The sequence below is a fragment of the Bombina bombina genome, chromosome 5, assembly GCF_027579735.1.
Source record: "Bombina bombina isolate aBomBom1 chromosome 5, aBomBom1.pri, whole genome shotgun sequence".
Lineage (NCBI taxonomy): Eukaryota > Metazoa > Chordata > Amphibia > Anura > Bombinatoridae > Bombina > Bombina bombina.
This window is the reverse complement of record NC_069503.1, coordinates 41,529,098-41,545,488: the sequence shown is the minus strand read 5'-3', so window position 1 is coordinate 41,545,488 and position 16,391 is coordinate 41,529,098. Positions and strand designations below refer to the sequence as shown.

At 35.8% G+C, this 16,391-nt stretch overlaps 2 protein-coding genes across 3 annotated transcripts in view; one reads left to right on the top strand and one right to left on the bottom strand.

Moving 5' to 3' along the window:
• The window catches only part of LOC128659793 (gastrula zinc finger protein XlCGF8.2DB-like), a 49,568-nt gene that overhangs the window by 8,741 nt on the left and 24,436 nt on the right, over window positions 1–16,391 (top strand). The window contains exon 1 of one of the 2 annotated variants that reach the window (XM_053713363.1): window positions 2,679–2,811. The exons of the other annotated variant lie outside the window; for it this stretch is intronic. The gene's annotated coding sequence lies outside the window, so the exon portion shown is untranslated. Of the gene's footprint in view, window positions 1–2,678; window positions 2,812–16,391 lie in introns of those variants that run through there. 2 annotated transcript variants of the gene reach the window in all.
• LOC128661269 (uncharacterized) lies at window positions 3,665–8,179 on the bottom strand. The gene is made up of 2 exons (XM_053715542.1): window positions 3,799–8,179; window positions 3,665–3,693 (listed from the first exon to the last, which is right to left on the bottom strand). The coding sequence occupies exons 1-2, from the start codon at window positions 8,177–8,179 to the stop codon at window positions 3,665–3,667; spliced, it is 4,410 nt and encodes a 1,469-aa protein (XP_053571517.1).

Genomic DNA, 16,391 nt, shown 5'->3' with positions numbered 1-16,391 from the left:
TCAGATGGGATAACATCTACCGAAGCATCACAAAGATCATTTGATGGGGGGATCACTACAAGATCAAAAAACTTGGCAGGCATCGGACGCACATCAGGAGAGGGGGTGGTAAGGGGAAGACCACCCAGAGCCAAACGCAGAATGTAACGAATGACATAGTAATCAACCTCAGCTCTTACCAGTTGTCAGCGTTGGAGATCAAGATACTAAATAAAGGCTTGTCGTTTATCCCAACAGCTTTCTACAAACCCTTTGATATGTACATAGATATGCAAAAATTTGAACGGAACTTAAGATTGAAGGAGCATTTTGGTATGGGACTTGGAGATACTACTGAAGAAACTGCTAACATCCACAAATTAAAACCTAAAAGCACCTATGATTGCTCAAGTACAAATCCTAGCATTAAAACGTACAGTAGACTACTATTGGATGACACAGAGAGAATGTGTAATTCGGCTAAACCGGGTTGCAGGAACAACTTAACCAAAGAAGAAAAGAGAGCACTGGATAACTTGAGCACAAATAAAGATCTAATCTTTAGGGAGGCCGATAAGGGAGGCGCATTGGTCATAATGGACTATTCTTACTACAAGCAAGAGATACTTTCTCAGCTGACGGATACGGCTACATACAAACAACTGACCTACAATCCTACCATGTTGTTCAAGAAACAGATAGATGAAGTTTTGGATCGAGCATTCAGGATTGGATGGTTGACGAAACAAGAAAGGAACTTTATGGAAGTAAAGTTCCCAAGGGTTCCGGCTTTTTACACACTGCCGAAGATCCATAAGCACCCGAATTGCCCACCGGGCAGACCTATTGTGTCCTCCATAGGATCCCTCTTACAACCGGTAGCAGTATTTCTGGATAGTATACTCCAACCATGTGTCCGCAATATGCCTTCGTTTCTGTTGGACTCGATTAGTCTGATCAAAGAGATCAAATCATTTCCAACAATCAAACAACCCATCTTATTAGCAACATTGGATGTGGTTAGTCTGTATACCTCCATACCACACGAACAGGGGATGATGGCAGTTCGCAAACAATTGAATCGATACCCATACGTGGGACCTCCAGTAGAGTTAATCCTGGAACTATTGGATCTCTGCCTCAGCAGAAACTACTTCAAGTTTGAGAAATCGTTCTTTTTGCAACTACAAGGGACGGCGATGGGGTCTAATATGGCCCCATCGTACGCCAATTTATTTATGGCAGAATTTGAAGAACGTGACACGGATCTATTTCTACACCAACACATTAAATATTTCAAACGCTATATAGATGATTTGATCATTCTATGGTCAGGTACGGAGGAGGAATTAGATGATTGGCATAGGATATTAAACACCATTAATCCAAAGCTACAATTCAAGATGACCAAGAGTTCCACATCAGTAGATTTCCTCGACCTGCGAATATCTATGGAAGATGGTGTGTTGGGCACAACTTTGTACAAAAAGGAGACAGATAGGAACTCATTATTGGAGGCTACTAGCTGCCATCCTCCATCACTCAAGAAGGCTTTACCTATCTCTCAATTCAAGCGGGTTATGCGGAATAACAACAAACAGAGTAATGCCCAACAACAGTTGATAGAAATGAAAGCACGATTCTTACAGAGGGGTTACCAAGAGAAACAGATTAACCAACACTTCCAGAAGTTTACCTCCATGGATCAGGATACAGCTTTAAGAACTGTGACAAAAAGGGATAAAGAGAGAAGGATGATATTGACGACTACTTATACCTCAGACAAGCAGAACCTACAAAAATTGGTAAAAAAGAACTGGAATATCGTGGAAAGTGATAAAAATCTGCCATTTAGGGGTTCCAGATATCCACAAGTAGGCTTTAGAAGATCACGCTCTCTACGGGACATTCTGGTGAAGGTTGACCCTGTATTGTGCTACGAAAAATCGAACTGGCTACAGACTAAGAAACCTGGTTGCTATAAGTGTACGGGATGCACCACATGTAGTGGTTTATCTAACGCAAAATTCTTTGTTCATCCAACCACCAATCGCAGATACACTATCCGGCATAGAGTAACCTGCACGACGACGCATATAGTGTATTTATTACACTGTCCGTGTGGGTTATTCTATGTCGGAAAGACTATCGACGACTTGCGCACCCGTATGGCCAATCATCGTGCAGCCATTCGATTGGCTATAAAAAACAAGGGGTCAGACCAACCCGTGGCACGACATTTTGCGCTGACTGGCCATACGGTTGCAGACCTGAGGTATGTGATCATCGATCACATTCCACCACCAACTAGAGGGGGTGATAGGGATAGACTCCTGTTGCAGTGCGAGTCCAGGTGGATCTTCAATCTGGGCACTTTGGTGCCCGGAGGGTTGAATACCAACCTGGACTGGCACTGTTATCTGTGATACCAAAGGTTAGGGAGTATTATCCAGATGTTAGCAGTAAAGTGTATTCTGATAGCTAGTATAGCCATACTAGGTGATATGTTTGATTCAAAATTATGTCTATACCTATTCCCAGTTTAGAAATAGTCAGGTAAATTTGACACAGTAAACTACACGCATCGTAGAGATGTTAAGTGTTGTAACTATCTAGCTCTTATAATAGATAGTGTTAGATTGTTAAGTGCATTGAGATTGTAACAATTGAACTGCTCTATATTGTAACCGTTTGTATTCACAATTTTGTTTTTAGTGTACACCGCGGCCGGTTGCCATGCCGACGCTCTGACATGCGCAGTCTTGCGCACAGGACGCCGGGTGACTTCCGGTATCGCGGTGATAGTCGGTGGAGGGTTTAAAAGGCATTCAGGTATGTACACTGTTGTAAAGTCTGAGGACGAGGTTAAAATCCTCGAAACGTCACTTTGTTAAAATAAAGCGGTAATTGCTTTAAGGTACAAGTCCTGGTGAGTGCTCTTTTCTTGGATATTTGTAAAGGCACACTGCGGCATTGGATGCACCCTGGGCGGTTGAACAGCGGAGTGAGTGCAGAGTTCATTTGGGATTTTATATATATATATATATATATGTATGTGTGTGTGTATATATATATGTATGTGTGTGTGTGTGTATATATATATATATGTATGTGTGTGTGTATATATATATATATATATATATGTATGTGTGTGTGTATATATATATATGTATGTGTGTGTGTGTATATATATGTATATATATATATGTATATATATATATATATATATATAACTATATATTTGTTTAAAAAAAACATCAGATATATGTATAAATATTTATTTATGAATTAATAAAACATTCCGTTATGTAAAGAACATTGGAATATGAAATACTTGTATATTCATGTCTGGTTATCTCTGAGACTATGCTATGTTCTTTTCGTGATAGTGAGGTGTAGTATAAATATCTGTGTAACACTCAGTGATATCACAGGAGGAACCAGAGAGACTTCATACTTACAGAGCTTCTGCTAAACGGTAATGTGCAAAACCTGACATAAATCTTTATTAACAGCCTCACACTGTTGTGTTTTATATAATGACTAGTGTTAAAGCCCGTGTACACGGGCCAAAATGTGGTTTTAATTTTTTATGTTTTTATTCCAAAAAATAACATAAGATATAAACATTAATGTAGACATAAAGTCATATTTTTATTTATAGTAAATTAAAATAAAATAAAGTTTAAAATGTACATGAAGAATATTGTTGCTCTAAATAATACAAAATTACTTGTAACTAAATAAAAATACACAACTTATTTATTTATTTAAAGTATATTTCTTTAAAAACAATGTTTTTTGTAAAAATTTTATCACTGTTTGGTAATATCTTTCCTTGCTTTGAACTTTGAAGTATCTTAATTTTGACATCAGATGATGTACGAACTCGAGACATTGCAACATAAAGTTGTCCATGACTGAATACTGGTTCTGGAAGGAATATTCCAACTTTGTCTAACGTTTGACCTTGTGATTTGTTGATGGTCATTGCAAATGCAAGTTTGATTGGAAACTGTCTCCTTCGTAAAATGAATGGTAGTTCAGTGTTGGCAGGGGCTAAATCTATTCTTGGAATAAACACCATTTGTTTTTGAGCTGTTCCTGTGAGTACTTCTGCAATTAATAGATTTGGCTTAAGATCTTTAACTATCAATCTTGTTCCATTGCACAGACCTCTTTTTGTGTTCAGATTTCTGAGCAACATAATAATACTTCCCAATTTTATTTTTAACTTATGAAGAGGCATTCCTGATGGAGCTAATTCGTTTAGAAACTCTATGGGATAGTTTTGTGCATCTTCATCTGTCTGATCGTCAATTGAATCTGAACTTAGATATATTTTTTCATCACCATCGAGTATATTTAATACATGCTCATTGATTTGATCAACATGACAATTTTTTGTACACAAAATGGCCTTTTTTGAAAAACTGTGAAGATCAGATGGAAGAAGTCTTTTTCCAAAAATTTCAGATATGATACAATCATGGCATATTAATTTGGAAGGGATCTCAACTAAATCCTCAGGAAGGCCCTCTGAATTATTTAATGAACCCTGTCCTAATTTTAGTAGCCAATTGCTAAATTCTGGATCCACTGAACGCACATTATTCTTCAATTTTAAAATTTTGAATTTATCCCAGTGATCATAGAACTTTATAGTAGCTTCCACAATAGCAGTTCTATTGCAATGAGGAAGAACTGGGAGTGTTTGTCGGAAGTCCCCACCAAGGAGTATAACTTTTCCACCAAAGTGCTTCTTGTTCTGCATAATTTCCTGAAGGAGCTTATTTACACATTTTAGAGCTATACCGGGTGTCATTGAGGCCTCATCCCAAATAAGCAATTGAGCATTACGTATGAACTCAGCATCTTTTGAAGTCATTCTCATATTTGATACTGATGTTTCCAGTAATGGAATTGGAAGCTTAAACTGTGAATGGTAAGTTCTGCCACCATCAAGGAGATTAGCTGCTATTCCTGTAGAGGCAACAGGAAGAACTCCATCTGTGCATCCACGTAAAGTACTCAATAATGTTTTATATAAATAAGTCTTGCCACTTCCACCAGGTCCATCAATAAAAAAACATCTGTGTGGTAAATTTTCATTATCAATTGCAGACATTACATTGTCAAATGCAGCTTTTTGCTCGATGTTTAATGCTTCTTGAAGTTGTGCTCCAACTTGGGCTTCCAACTGTGTAACATAGTTGAATTGCATTTCTGGAATGAAGTTTGATGGATTGGGTAGTCCAAAATCTTCACAACGTTTACCATGCAATATGAGAACATTTTGAATATCTGTTAATGCAAAATTTTTGCAACTTTTGCAATCATCGATGTGGTCTTCATGACGTGAATAATCTTCATAAAGATCATGTTTGTATTTTTCAAAGAGTTGTGGGACATTAGGTGGGACAACAAAGATACACAAATAAGCAAACAGTTCCCTCATTTGTTTAGGCATTTGTTGAGATGCTGATTCGTTAAGTGTAAGATCCCATGTAGCGTCGTCATCTAAAAGTGAAAGCTTTTGGGCAGCTTCTTTGAATGTGTGACAAACTTGTCCATTAACAGTTCGTAAGTCCTTAAAGGATATTGCTCCTTTTAAGTGCAAGAGCAGTAACCTCAAACAAAATCTCTCCAAATCTGATGAAATATTTACATTATACAATCTGCCAATTGTTGTATCTGCTCCTCTTTGTCTTGGATTCCACTTACGGGTTTTTACATCAAATACAAAATGTTGAGGAATGTCAGAGTAAAAAAATTCACGTGCCGCACGATTATCAACATTCAACTTAAAGTATGCTGTCAAAGTGGTATCCCTGTCTTGTGCCTTTTCTGCAGCTAATTGTACGTTTTCATTATGGAAATATACATCTTGTTCGCCTGGAAGATGAACTTGAAGTCTTATTATTGTATGTGTTTGATGGTGCATCAAAAAACCATACAACCTCCAAACAGTTTCAGGAGCACTGACATATCTTGTGTCCAAAAAATTTTGAATTTCATCATGCTGTAGTGTATTATGTTCCTTAATGGAAATATTTGCACAATCGTAACCTTTATATACATATTTGAAGAGATATTTAACACTTTTAACAGAAACACAACTCTCTACATTTATATGGCAGTTGTATTTCAAGCAGAAGTATGGGCTATATGGAACTACCCATGAGTTATCAATTTTTTTCCCTTTGACAATTACAGTGGTCTCATTTTTTCGTCTCCGATATCGCGGATATCCATCAACATTAATTAAAGTTTCTTCTTGAAAATTTTTAGGAAAATTCTTGCTGCAATTACCATCAACCATGCATGGAGAATTTAAATTATGTTCTCCACATGGACCGTGTATCATATGCTTTATTACAATAGCATGTAGTCTTGGATAAATATGTTCATCAGGAATTTCAGCATCATTTGGCTTGTCTTCGGCTTTCAATATTAAAAGGATATGAGCATGTGGTAATCCTCTTTTTTGAAACTCTATTACATGCACTTTTGCGCAAGGACTTCCAAGAACATGTTTGTTCAAGATATCATTCAAAAAATTTAATTTGAGATTGAAAACTCTTGCTACCAAATCTGGTCTGAACTCCACTGCTTGACCTTCTAATAGGTTATCAAGTATCTCAGGCCATTTAGGGTTGCAGGTCATGGTGATGAAGTAATCCGGTTTTCCATATTTTCTAACAATGGCCATAGCATCATGGTAGTTTTGGGCCATATTTCGTGGACTTCCCTGAAAAGATGATGGCAAAATAACTGCTTTTCCAGGCATCAGGCCCTGTGCAGCAGCCTCACTTTGAATGTAATCCATTAATCCTGTATATTTTTCAATGCGAAGGTTAGATTGATTTTGACGGATATAGTTGAGTCTGTTGGCCTCAGTCTTGACATAAGCATCAACAAAGTACTGCTGCGTCAACTTGCCAGCACTAAGGAAAGGATTGAATTGATCCCTAATTGAAATTCTGTAAGAGTAGTATTTCATTTGGCTAACTCTTATCCTTGGATTGGTGGTTACTCTTCTTTGTACATCACTAATTGATGTTGGCCTGTAGTTAAGAGCAATGTTGGAACCCCAACTTTGGTCCCCATATGGAAACAACAAAGGATACAGCAATGGTTCAAGATTAGGATCTAAAACACTTATTCTTTCAGTTTTTTTTGTTTGATCTGTAGATCGGCAATGAATAAGAAGGTCACGTTCAAGAGGAGGTTCACCATCAGAATTTTGGAAAATAACAGCAACCTCATTAACTCTTTGTACGTTATATCTTCGGTAATCTGATGTTCTGTCCTGCAGAATTACCATTGAAACTTTAGAATTTTGAACTCCATTTAAAGATGCTTCATGGATGCATTCTTGCTCTACCTCATAGAGCATTTTACATGCTTTTGCAAAAGGGTTATACTGAGACATATATGAACTTAACTCCCTCAAAAGTTCAATGTGACATCCTGAATTTTCTTTTAGTGCAGCTCGTTGGTCCGCAGCTTCCTCAGGACTCAAAATGTAGAGTTGTGCAAATTTGCGTTGATCATCATTTTCTGGATGCAAAGAACCAGATCGGTGATAAATTTGGCCATTTATTCTAAAACAGTATGGGCCATATCCTGGAGGTGGTGCAATGTTTGCTCCCATTGATGCAAACGCCAATGCACTATTTATAGAACGGATATTTTGCATAAAATTCTTTGAATGTGTGTGATGTCCAGTCATTAGTTGTTGGATCAGTGGTGAAATTTGTATATGAGGTAATGTTATTTTTCCTTTATTGCAGCATTTATTAAAAAGCTTATCGCTTGGTTGTTCCTCTGGAAAATGCTTCGCCATGCAAAATTTGCAAAAAACATTAAGTTGACCACATGTGTGCATCTGGACATTGTCTTCATTAAATAGTGAATGGTTATAACTTGTGTTATATTGATTAGTGATAGTGATGTTAGTACTATCTGTATTTTTTTTTCTACGGGCAGCAGAACGTGATCTTTGCATGTCCAGTTGGAGACCTTTTTCCTGAGCAGTCATATTGGCCCTACAAATCCGTTTGTTTGCAGAATCCTTGTTACGTAGAGTTACCCTTTGTTGTTCAGTCATATGTGTCCGTCGTATACGTTGAGTTTCTTTTCTTCTGCGTTTAACGTTTTCTGCATCTTCCTGTGTTAAAATTCTCTTAGGAGGCATTCTTCTATTTTTAAATTTTTATGTACCGTACTTAATATTTTGCAGCCTGTTTGTCTCACACTTTTTTTTTCTCACTCGTAGTGTCTTTATAATTTATTATTTTTTTTATTTATATTTTTTTTTTTGTCTCTACCTTATTTTTGTATGTATCACGGTGTATTTATTTGTTTATGTATGCAATTTCTTTATTTTCCATAGGCAGTCTTTTTATTTGTACTTTTTTTTTTTTTAGGCAATCTATTTATATGTTTATGCAGTCTCTTTATTTGTTTTAGGCAGTCTCTTTATTTCCCTTTTTTTTTTAGGCACTCTCTTTATTTGTTATTTTTTTTGTTATATCGGCAGTCTTTATTTTTTTAGATAGTCTTTATTTTGTATTAGGCAGTGTTAGGCACACTTTTTTTTTTTTAGACAATCTTTATTTTGTTTAGCAAAGTCTTAGGCACTCTTTACTTTGTTTTAGACACTTTTTACTTTGTTTTTGGCAGTCTTAATTTTTGTTCATGCAGTCTTAGGCAATCTTTATTTTGTTGTAGACATTAGGCGTGTTTGTCACTCTTTACTTTGTTTTAAACACTCTTTATTTTGTTTTATGCACTTTTTTTTAGTCACTTTTTTTATGCAGTATATATGTTTTTTAAGGTTTATTATTATTAGGCACTCTTTATTGCCTTTTTTATGCTGTATATATGTTGTTTAAAAAAGGTTTGTTATAATGCTGCTTATGTAGTATTAGGCACTCTTTATTGCCTTTTTTATGCAGTATATATGTGTTTTTTTATAAAGAAAATTTATAATGCTGCTTATGTAGTATTAGGCACTCTTTATTGCCTTTTGTATGCTGTTTATGCAGTCTCTTTATTTGTTTTAGGCAGTCTCTTTATTTCCCTTTTTTTTTTAGGCACTCTCTTTATTTGTTATTTTTTTGTTATATCGGCAGTCTTTATTTTTTTAGATAGTCTTTATTTTGTATTAGGCAGTGTTAGGCACACTTTTTTTTTTTTTAGACAATCTTTATTTTGTTTAACAAAGTCTTCGGCACTCTTTACTTTGTTTTATACACTTTTTACTTTGTTTTTGGCAGTCTTAATTTTTGTTCATGCAGTCTTAGGCACTCTTTATTTTGTTGTAGACATTAGGCGTGTTTGTCACTCTTTACTTTGTTTTAAACACTCTTTATTTTGTTTTATGCACTTTTTTTAAGACACTTTTTTATGCAGTATATATGTTTTTTAAGGTTTATTAGTATTAGGCACTCTTTATTGCCTTTTTTATGCAGTATATATGTTTTTTAAGGTTTATTAGTATTAGGCACTCTTTATTGCCTTTTTTATGCAGTATATATGTTTTCTAAAAAAGGTTTGTTATAATGCTGCTTATGTAGTATTAGGCACTCTTTATTGCCTTTTTTATGCAGTATATATATATTTTTTTTTTTAAGTTTTCTTATAATGCTGCTTATGTAGTATTAGGCTCTTTTTTTTGCCTTTTTTATGCTGTATATATGTTTGTTTAAAAAGGTTTGTTATAATGCTACTTATGTAGTATTAGGCACTCTTTATTTTGTTGTAGACATTAGGCGTGTTTGTCACTCTTTACTTTGTTTTAAACACTATTTTGTTTTATGCACTTTTTTTTAGACACTTTTTTATGCAGTATATATGTTTTTTAAGGTTTATTAGTATTAGGCACTTGCTGTATATATGTTTTTTTAAAAAAGGTTTCTTATAATGCTGCTTATGTAGTATTAGGCTCTTTTTTTTGCCTTTTTTATGCAGTATATATGTTTTTTAAAAAGTTTTCTTATAATGCTGCTTATGTAGTATTAGGCTCTTTTTTTTGCCTTTTTTATGCAGTATATATGTTTTTTAAAAAATGTTTCTTATAATGCTGCTTATGTAGTATTAGGCACTCTTTATTGCCTTTTTTATGCAGTATATATGTGTTTTTTTCAAAGGGTTTATTATAATGCTGCTTATGTAGTATTAGACGCTCTTTATTGCCTTTTTTAAACTTTTTTCTCTTTTATGACCCTATATTAAGGCATGTTTTTTTTTAGTTGTATAGAGACTTTTTATACGTGCAGTGCAGCACAGTGTTGGGCTCTTTTATGTGCCTATTTTTTGTATGTGTGTTGAACTATTTTTTGACCCTATTAAACCTTTTTTTTTTGTTTTCTTTTAAACTAATATAGTTATGTTATATGTGCTGTGCAGCACAGTATTGAGCTCTTTTATGAGCTTATTACTAAAATATATCTTTTCTATGTGCTGTTAGCACAGTGTTGGGCTCTTTTATGAGCCTATTAATCCTTTTTTTTTAACCTAAAATATATTTTTTGACCCTATTAAGGCTTTTTTTTTTTTTTTTTTTTAAACTACTATGTGCTGTTAGCACAGTGTTGGGCTCTTTAATATATCTTTTGACCCTATTAATTTTTTTTTTTTTTAAACTAAAATAGTTATTTTATATGTGCTGTGACGCACAGTGTTGGGCTCTTTTATGAGCCTAATAATCCAGGGGTTTTTGTTTTTTAAATAAAACTATTTTTTTTCTTTGTGCTGGGTAGCACATACATAACTCCTGAGCTAATTGTTTTTACTATGTGCTATGTAGCACATACATAAGTCCTGAGGCCATTAATATATCTTTTTACACTATTATGGCTTTTTTTTTTTTGTTTTAAATAAAATATTTATTTTAGATATGTGCTTTTAGCACAGTGTTGGGCTCTTGTATGAGCCTATTATTCCTTTTTTTTTTTTTTTTTTAAACTAAAATATATATTTTGTATGTGCTGTTAGCACAGTGTTGGGCTCTTTTATGAGCCTAATAATCCAGACGTTTTTGTTTTTTAAATGAGCAAATTTTTTTTACTATGTGCTATGTAGCACATACATAAGTCCTGAGGTAATTTTTTTTACTATGTGCTATGTAGCACATACATAAGTCCTGAGGTAATTTTTTTTACTATGTGCTATGTAGCACATACATAAGTCCTGAGCATAAGTCCTGAGGTAATTGTTTTTAATATGTGCTATGTAGCACATACATAAGTCCTGAGGTAATTTTTTTTACTATGTGCTATGTAGCACATACATAAGTCCTGAGCATAAGTCCTGAGGTAATTGTTTTTAATATGTGCTATGTAGCACATACATAAGTCCTGAGGTAATTTTTTTTACTATGTGCTATGTAGCACATACATAAGTCCTGAGGTAATTTTTTTTACTATGTGCTATGTAGCACATACATAAGTCCTGAGGTAATTTTTTTTACTATGTGCTATGTAGCACATACATAAGTCCTGAGGTAATTTTTTTTACTATGTGCTATGTAGCACATACATAAGTCCTGAGGTAATTGTTTTTACTATGTGCTATGTAGCACATACATAAGTCCTGAGGTAATTGTTTTTACTATGTGCTATGTAGCACATACATAAGTCCTGAGGTAATTTTTTTTACTATGTGCTATGTAGCACATACATAAGTCCTGAGCATAAGTCCTGAGGTATTTTTTTTTAATATGTGCTATGTAGCACATACATAAGTCCTGAGCATAAGTCCTGAGGTATTTTTTTTTAATATGTGCTATGTAGCACATACATAAGTCCAGAGGGCATTTTTTTTTTAACAATTTTTTTTTTAAACTAAAATTTCCAGACCCAATTCTTTTAAAGTAAAGAGCAAATGTTTAAAGTAAAGAGCAAATGTTTTTTTTGTTAAATGTAAATATGTTTTGTTTTTTATGACATCGATAATTCCGGAGCTTTCAAAGAATGACCTTTCTCAGTGCAATACAAATGCGCAATGAATTATGCCTCGCGACGCTTTCAACGGCTAGTCACGCTGAGGCTATGTTTGCGTGCACGTGGGTTCGCTTGCGCATTCTGCAAGTGTGTGATAGGCTAAGTGGGTGCGAGGGTGCGTGCGCATTCTGCAAGTGTGCAAAGGTGTGATAGGCTAAGTGGGTCTCATGTCAGCTACAATCTGTTGCCAATGTAATCTGTTGTTAGGCTAAGTGGGTGCGAGGGTGCATGCGGTGAAAGTGCGCATGCGAGGTCACATCAGTTTTTGCTTTGAGGGTACGGTGCGCATGAGGTCACATGTCAGCTACAATCTGTTGCCTGTTGTTAGGCTAAGTGGGTGCGAGGGTGCGCGCGGTGAAAGTGCGCATGCGAATTGCTTTGCGGGTGCGCGCGGTGAGGGTGCGCGTGCGAGGTCAGCGGTGTGCGGGGAGGGTGCGCGTGCGAAGTATCAACAGCTGTCAGCTATAGGCCAAGTGTTTGTCTGAACTGCGCATGACGGCTTCAGACAAACTCTTGTCTTTTATAATATAGGATAAGAAAATATTGTTCTGTATTTTGTTATGATAAAGATAAAATATTTCACTTCATATAAGAAACTGAATTTATATAAAATACCACTGCATTTATTTCATTTGTTTTCTATATTTTGTAATGATGTGTTAATTAAGAGGCTAATTTAATACATAATGATTTATAACATTCTGTAAAATGAATGTTTGTAGCAGAACCAAACCATATTTTCAAGCTTATGGGGGTCTGTCCAATAATACATTCAAGGTTTTTTTTCCTGTTATCCAATGAGCAAAAGATTTATAAGTATCAGCCAACCAGTATCCTGTATTTCCCTATAGGTTTATAATTAACTGTAGCGCCTAGATTATCCATTTGTTATTTAATCTCTTAATGACGTCGCTGGTCTTTCTATGGGGGTGTTTTTTTAATAGTGCGGTCTCGCTGCCAGCTGTGAAATTGCGCTATTTTAGCAAGAGTGTAGGAGGGTCTAATAGTGCAGCAAGACTCGCTCTATTACAGACAGACAATCCCTTAACAGTGCCTGTCACAGTCGTTAAGGGTTTAAAATGATTTTGAAGCTGCTATTTGCTTCAGTAAAAAATATCACTCCGTTTATTTTTTTAGTTTTATTTCAGTAGCCTCATATCATTGTATACACCTATTTTTCGAGTTTTGTGTTCATGTTTTAACACTGAAAAAATTGATATTTCAGCGTTAAAATAGCAACGCAGGCATTATGAGTCTTATCGTAAAATGACATTTTTGCATGGGATTTCCATAGCTCTGCTATAACAAATTTTGCGGTGAGTCTAAAAAACTTGCATTACACCCTATGCAAACACGATCCATTTTAAATTCTGAAAGCAGTAGTTATGAGTTTTACGCAACAAAACTGTTACTCAAAACTCATAACTAAAGTGTTACAAAGTACACTAACACCCATAAACTACCTATTAACCCCTAAACCGAGGCCCTTCGCATTGCAAATACTATAAATTTATTAACCCTTAATCTGCCGCTCCTGACATCGCCACCACTAATAAAATGTATTAACCCCTATTCCGCCGCTCCCTGACATCGTCGCCACTATACTAAAGTTATTAGCCCCTATTCCCCCGCACCCCAACATTGCCCACACTATAATAAATATATTAACCCCTATTCCGCTGCTACCGACATCGTTGCCACTAAATAAAGTTATTAACCCCTAAACCTCTGGCCTTGCACATCACTACCACTAAATAAACCTATTAACCCCTAAACTGCCAGCCCCCCACATCGCCAAAAACTAAATTAAACTATATTAACCCCTAAATCTAACAACCCCCTAACTTTAAACTAAAATTACAAGATCCCTATCTTAAAATAAATAAAAACTTACCTGTGAAATTAAAAAAAACCTAAGTTTAAACTCTCATTACTATTAGACAAAAATATAAATAACTATCAATTAAATAAATTAAATTACTCATTAAAAAAACCTAACACTACTAAAAAAATTAAATCTACATTTACAAAAAATGAAAAATACTAAGTTATAAAAAAAAATCAATTACAAAAATTAACAAACAAAATTATTCAAAATAAAAACATTTACACCTAATCTAATAGCCCTATCAAAATAAAAAAGCCCCCAAAATAAAAAAACCTAGCCTACAATAAACTACCAATAGCCCTTAAAAGGGCCTTTTGTAGGGCATTGCCCTAAAGAAATCAGCGCTTTCCCCTATAAAAGATTTAAAGACCCCCCCCAACAGTAAAACCCACCACCCAACCATCCCCCCAAAATAAAAAAACCTAACTCTAAAAAAAAACAACTAATCTACCCATTGCCCTGAAAATGTCATTTGTATGGGTATTGCCCTTAAAAGGTCATTCAGCTCTTTTTCTTGCCCTTAAAAGGGCATTCAGCTCTTTTTAAGACCAGCCGAAACCCTAATCTAAGAAACCCCCACTAACCCCTCTTTAGGTACTCACAGTTGCTTAAGTCCGGCTTGAATGATCTTCATCCCAGTGGCTCCATCTTCATCCCAGGGCTCCATCTTCATCCAGGCGGCTTCATCTTCATCCATCGAGAGACCATCATCTTCATCCCTGCGGAGGCGGAGTAGTAGATGCGCAGAGGCGGAAGTCAAGGCAGAGGTCCATCGATCCGATGTGGAGGGCATCGTCCGCCGCACACTGAGGATTCAAATGCAAGGTACCCCTTTTATACTGGGGGTACCATTGCATTCCTATTGATGACAATTTTAATCAGCCAATAGGAATTAGAGCTGCTAAAATCCTATTGGCTGTTCAAATCAGCCAATAGGATTTAAGAAGCTCTCATTCCTATTGGCTGATTTGAGTCAGCCAATAAGAATGAGAGCTGCTTAAATCCTATTGGCTGATTTGAACAGCCAATAGGAATGCAATGGTACCCCCAGTTTAAGTGCTATGTCCATACAAATGCCCTGTTCAGGGCAATGGGTAGATTAGTTTTTTTTTTTGGGGGGGGTTTGTAATGTTAGGGGGTGTTTGATTTAATTTTTTAGAAAAAAAGCTGATTTCTTTAGGGCAATGCCCTACAAAAGGCCTTTTAAGGGCTATTGGTAGTTTATTATAGATTAGGGTTCTTTTATTTTAGGGTGCAATGCCCATACAAATGCCCTTTTCAGTGCAATGATTAGATTAGGTTTAACTTTATTTTGTGAGTTTTGGGGGTGGGGGTTTGTAATACTCCTAGGGGAGGTTTGTTATTCTTTTGCAACAAAAGAGCTGATTTCTTCAGGGCAATGCCCTACTTTAAGGGCCCTTGGTGGTTTATTATAGATTAGTTTTGTTTTGTTTTTTGTTTTAAACAGAGTATTAGAATAGGAATACATTTTTTTTGTTTTGGATCATTTTGTTTGTTTTTTATAATAGTAGTTTTTTAAAAAAAAAAATTTAATTTTTGTAATGTTAGGTTTTAGTGTAAGGCAGCTTAGGTTTTACTTTTATTTCACAGGTAAGTTTTTGTATTTATTTTAACTAGATAGTTAATAACTATTTACTAACTAGTCTACCTAGTTAAAATAAATACAAACTTACCTATAAAATAAAAAACCTAACGGCTAGATTTGGAGTTTTGTCGGTAACGACCCGAAAAACTAACGCCAGCTTTTTTTTGGCCGCACCATAAAAATAACTCTGGTATTGAGAGTCCACAGAATGGATGCGTTAGGCTACAAAAAAGGAGCGTAGAGCATTTTTAACGCAGCTTCAACTCTCGATACCAGAGTTGCTTACGGACGCGGCCAGCCTCAAAAACGTGCTCGTGCACGATTCCCCATAGGAAACAATGGGGCTGTTTGAGCTGCAAAAAAGCTGCGTTCAGCTCCTAACGCAGCCCCATTGTTTGCTATGCGGTAACCCTTCCTACGTCTGCACTTAACACTCTAACATGTACCCCGGGTCTAAACACTCCTAACCTCACACTTATTAACCCCTAATCTGCCGCCCCCGCTATCGCTGACCCCTGCATATTATTATTAACCCCTAATCTTCCGCTCCGTAAACCGCCGCTACTTACATTATCCCTATGTACCCCTAATCTGGTTCCCTAACATCGCCGACCCCTATATTATATTTATTAACCCCTAATCTGCCCCCCACAACGTCGCCTCCACCTGCCTACACTTATTAACCCCTAATCTGCCGAGCGGACCTGAGCGCTACTATAATAAAGTTATTAACCCCTAATCCGCCGCACTAACCCTATAATAAATAGTATTAACCCCTAATCTGCCCTCCCTAACATCGCCGACACCTAACTTCAATTATTAACCCCTAATCTGCCGACCGGAGCTCACCGCTATTCTAATAAATGTATTAACCCCTAAAGCTAAGTCTAACCCTAACACTAACACC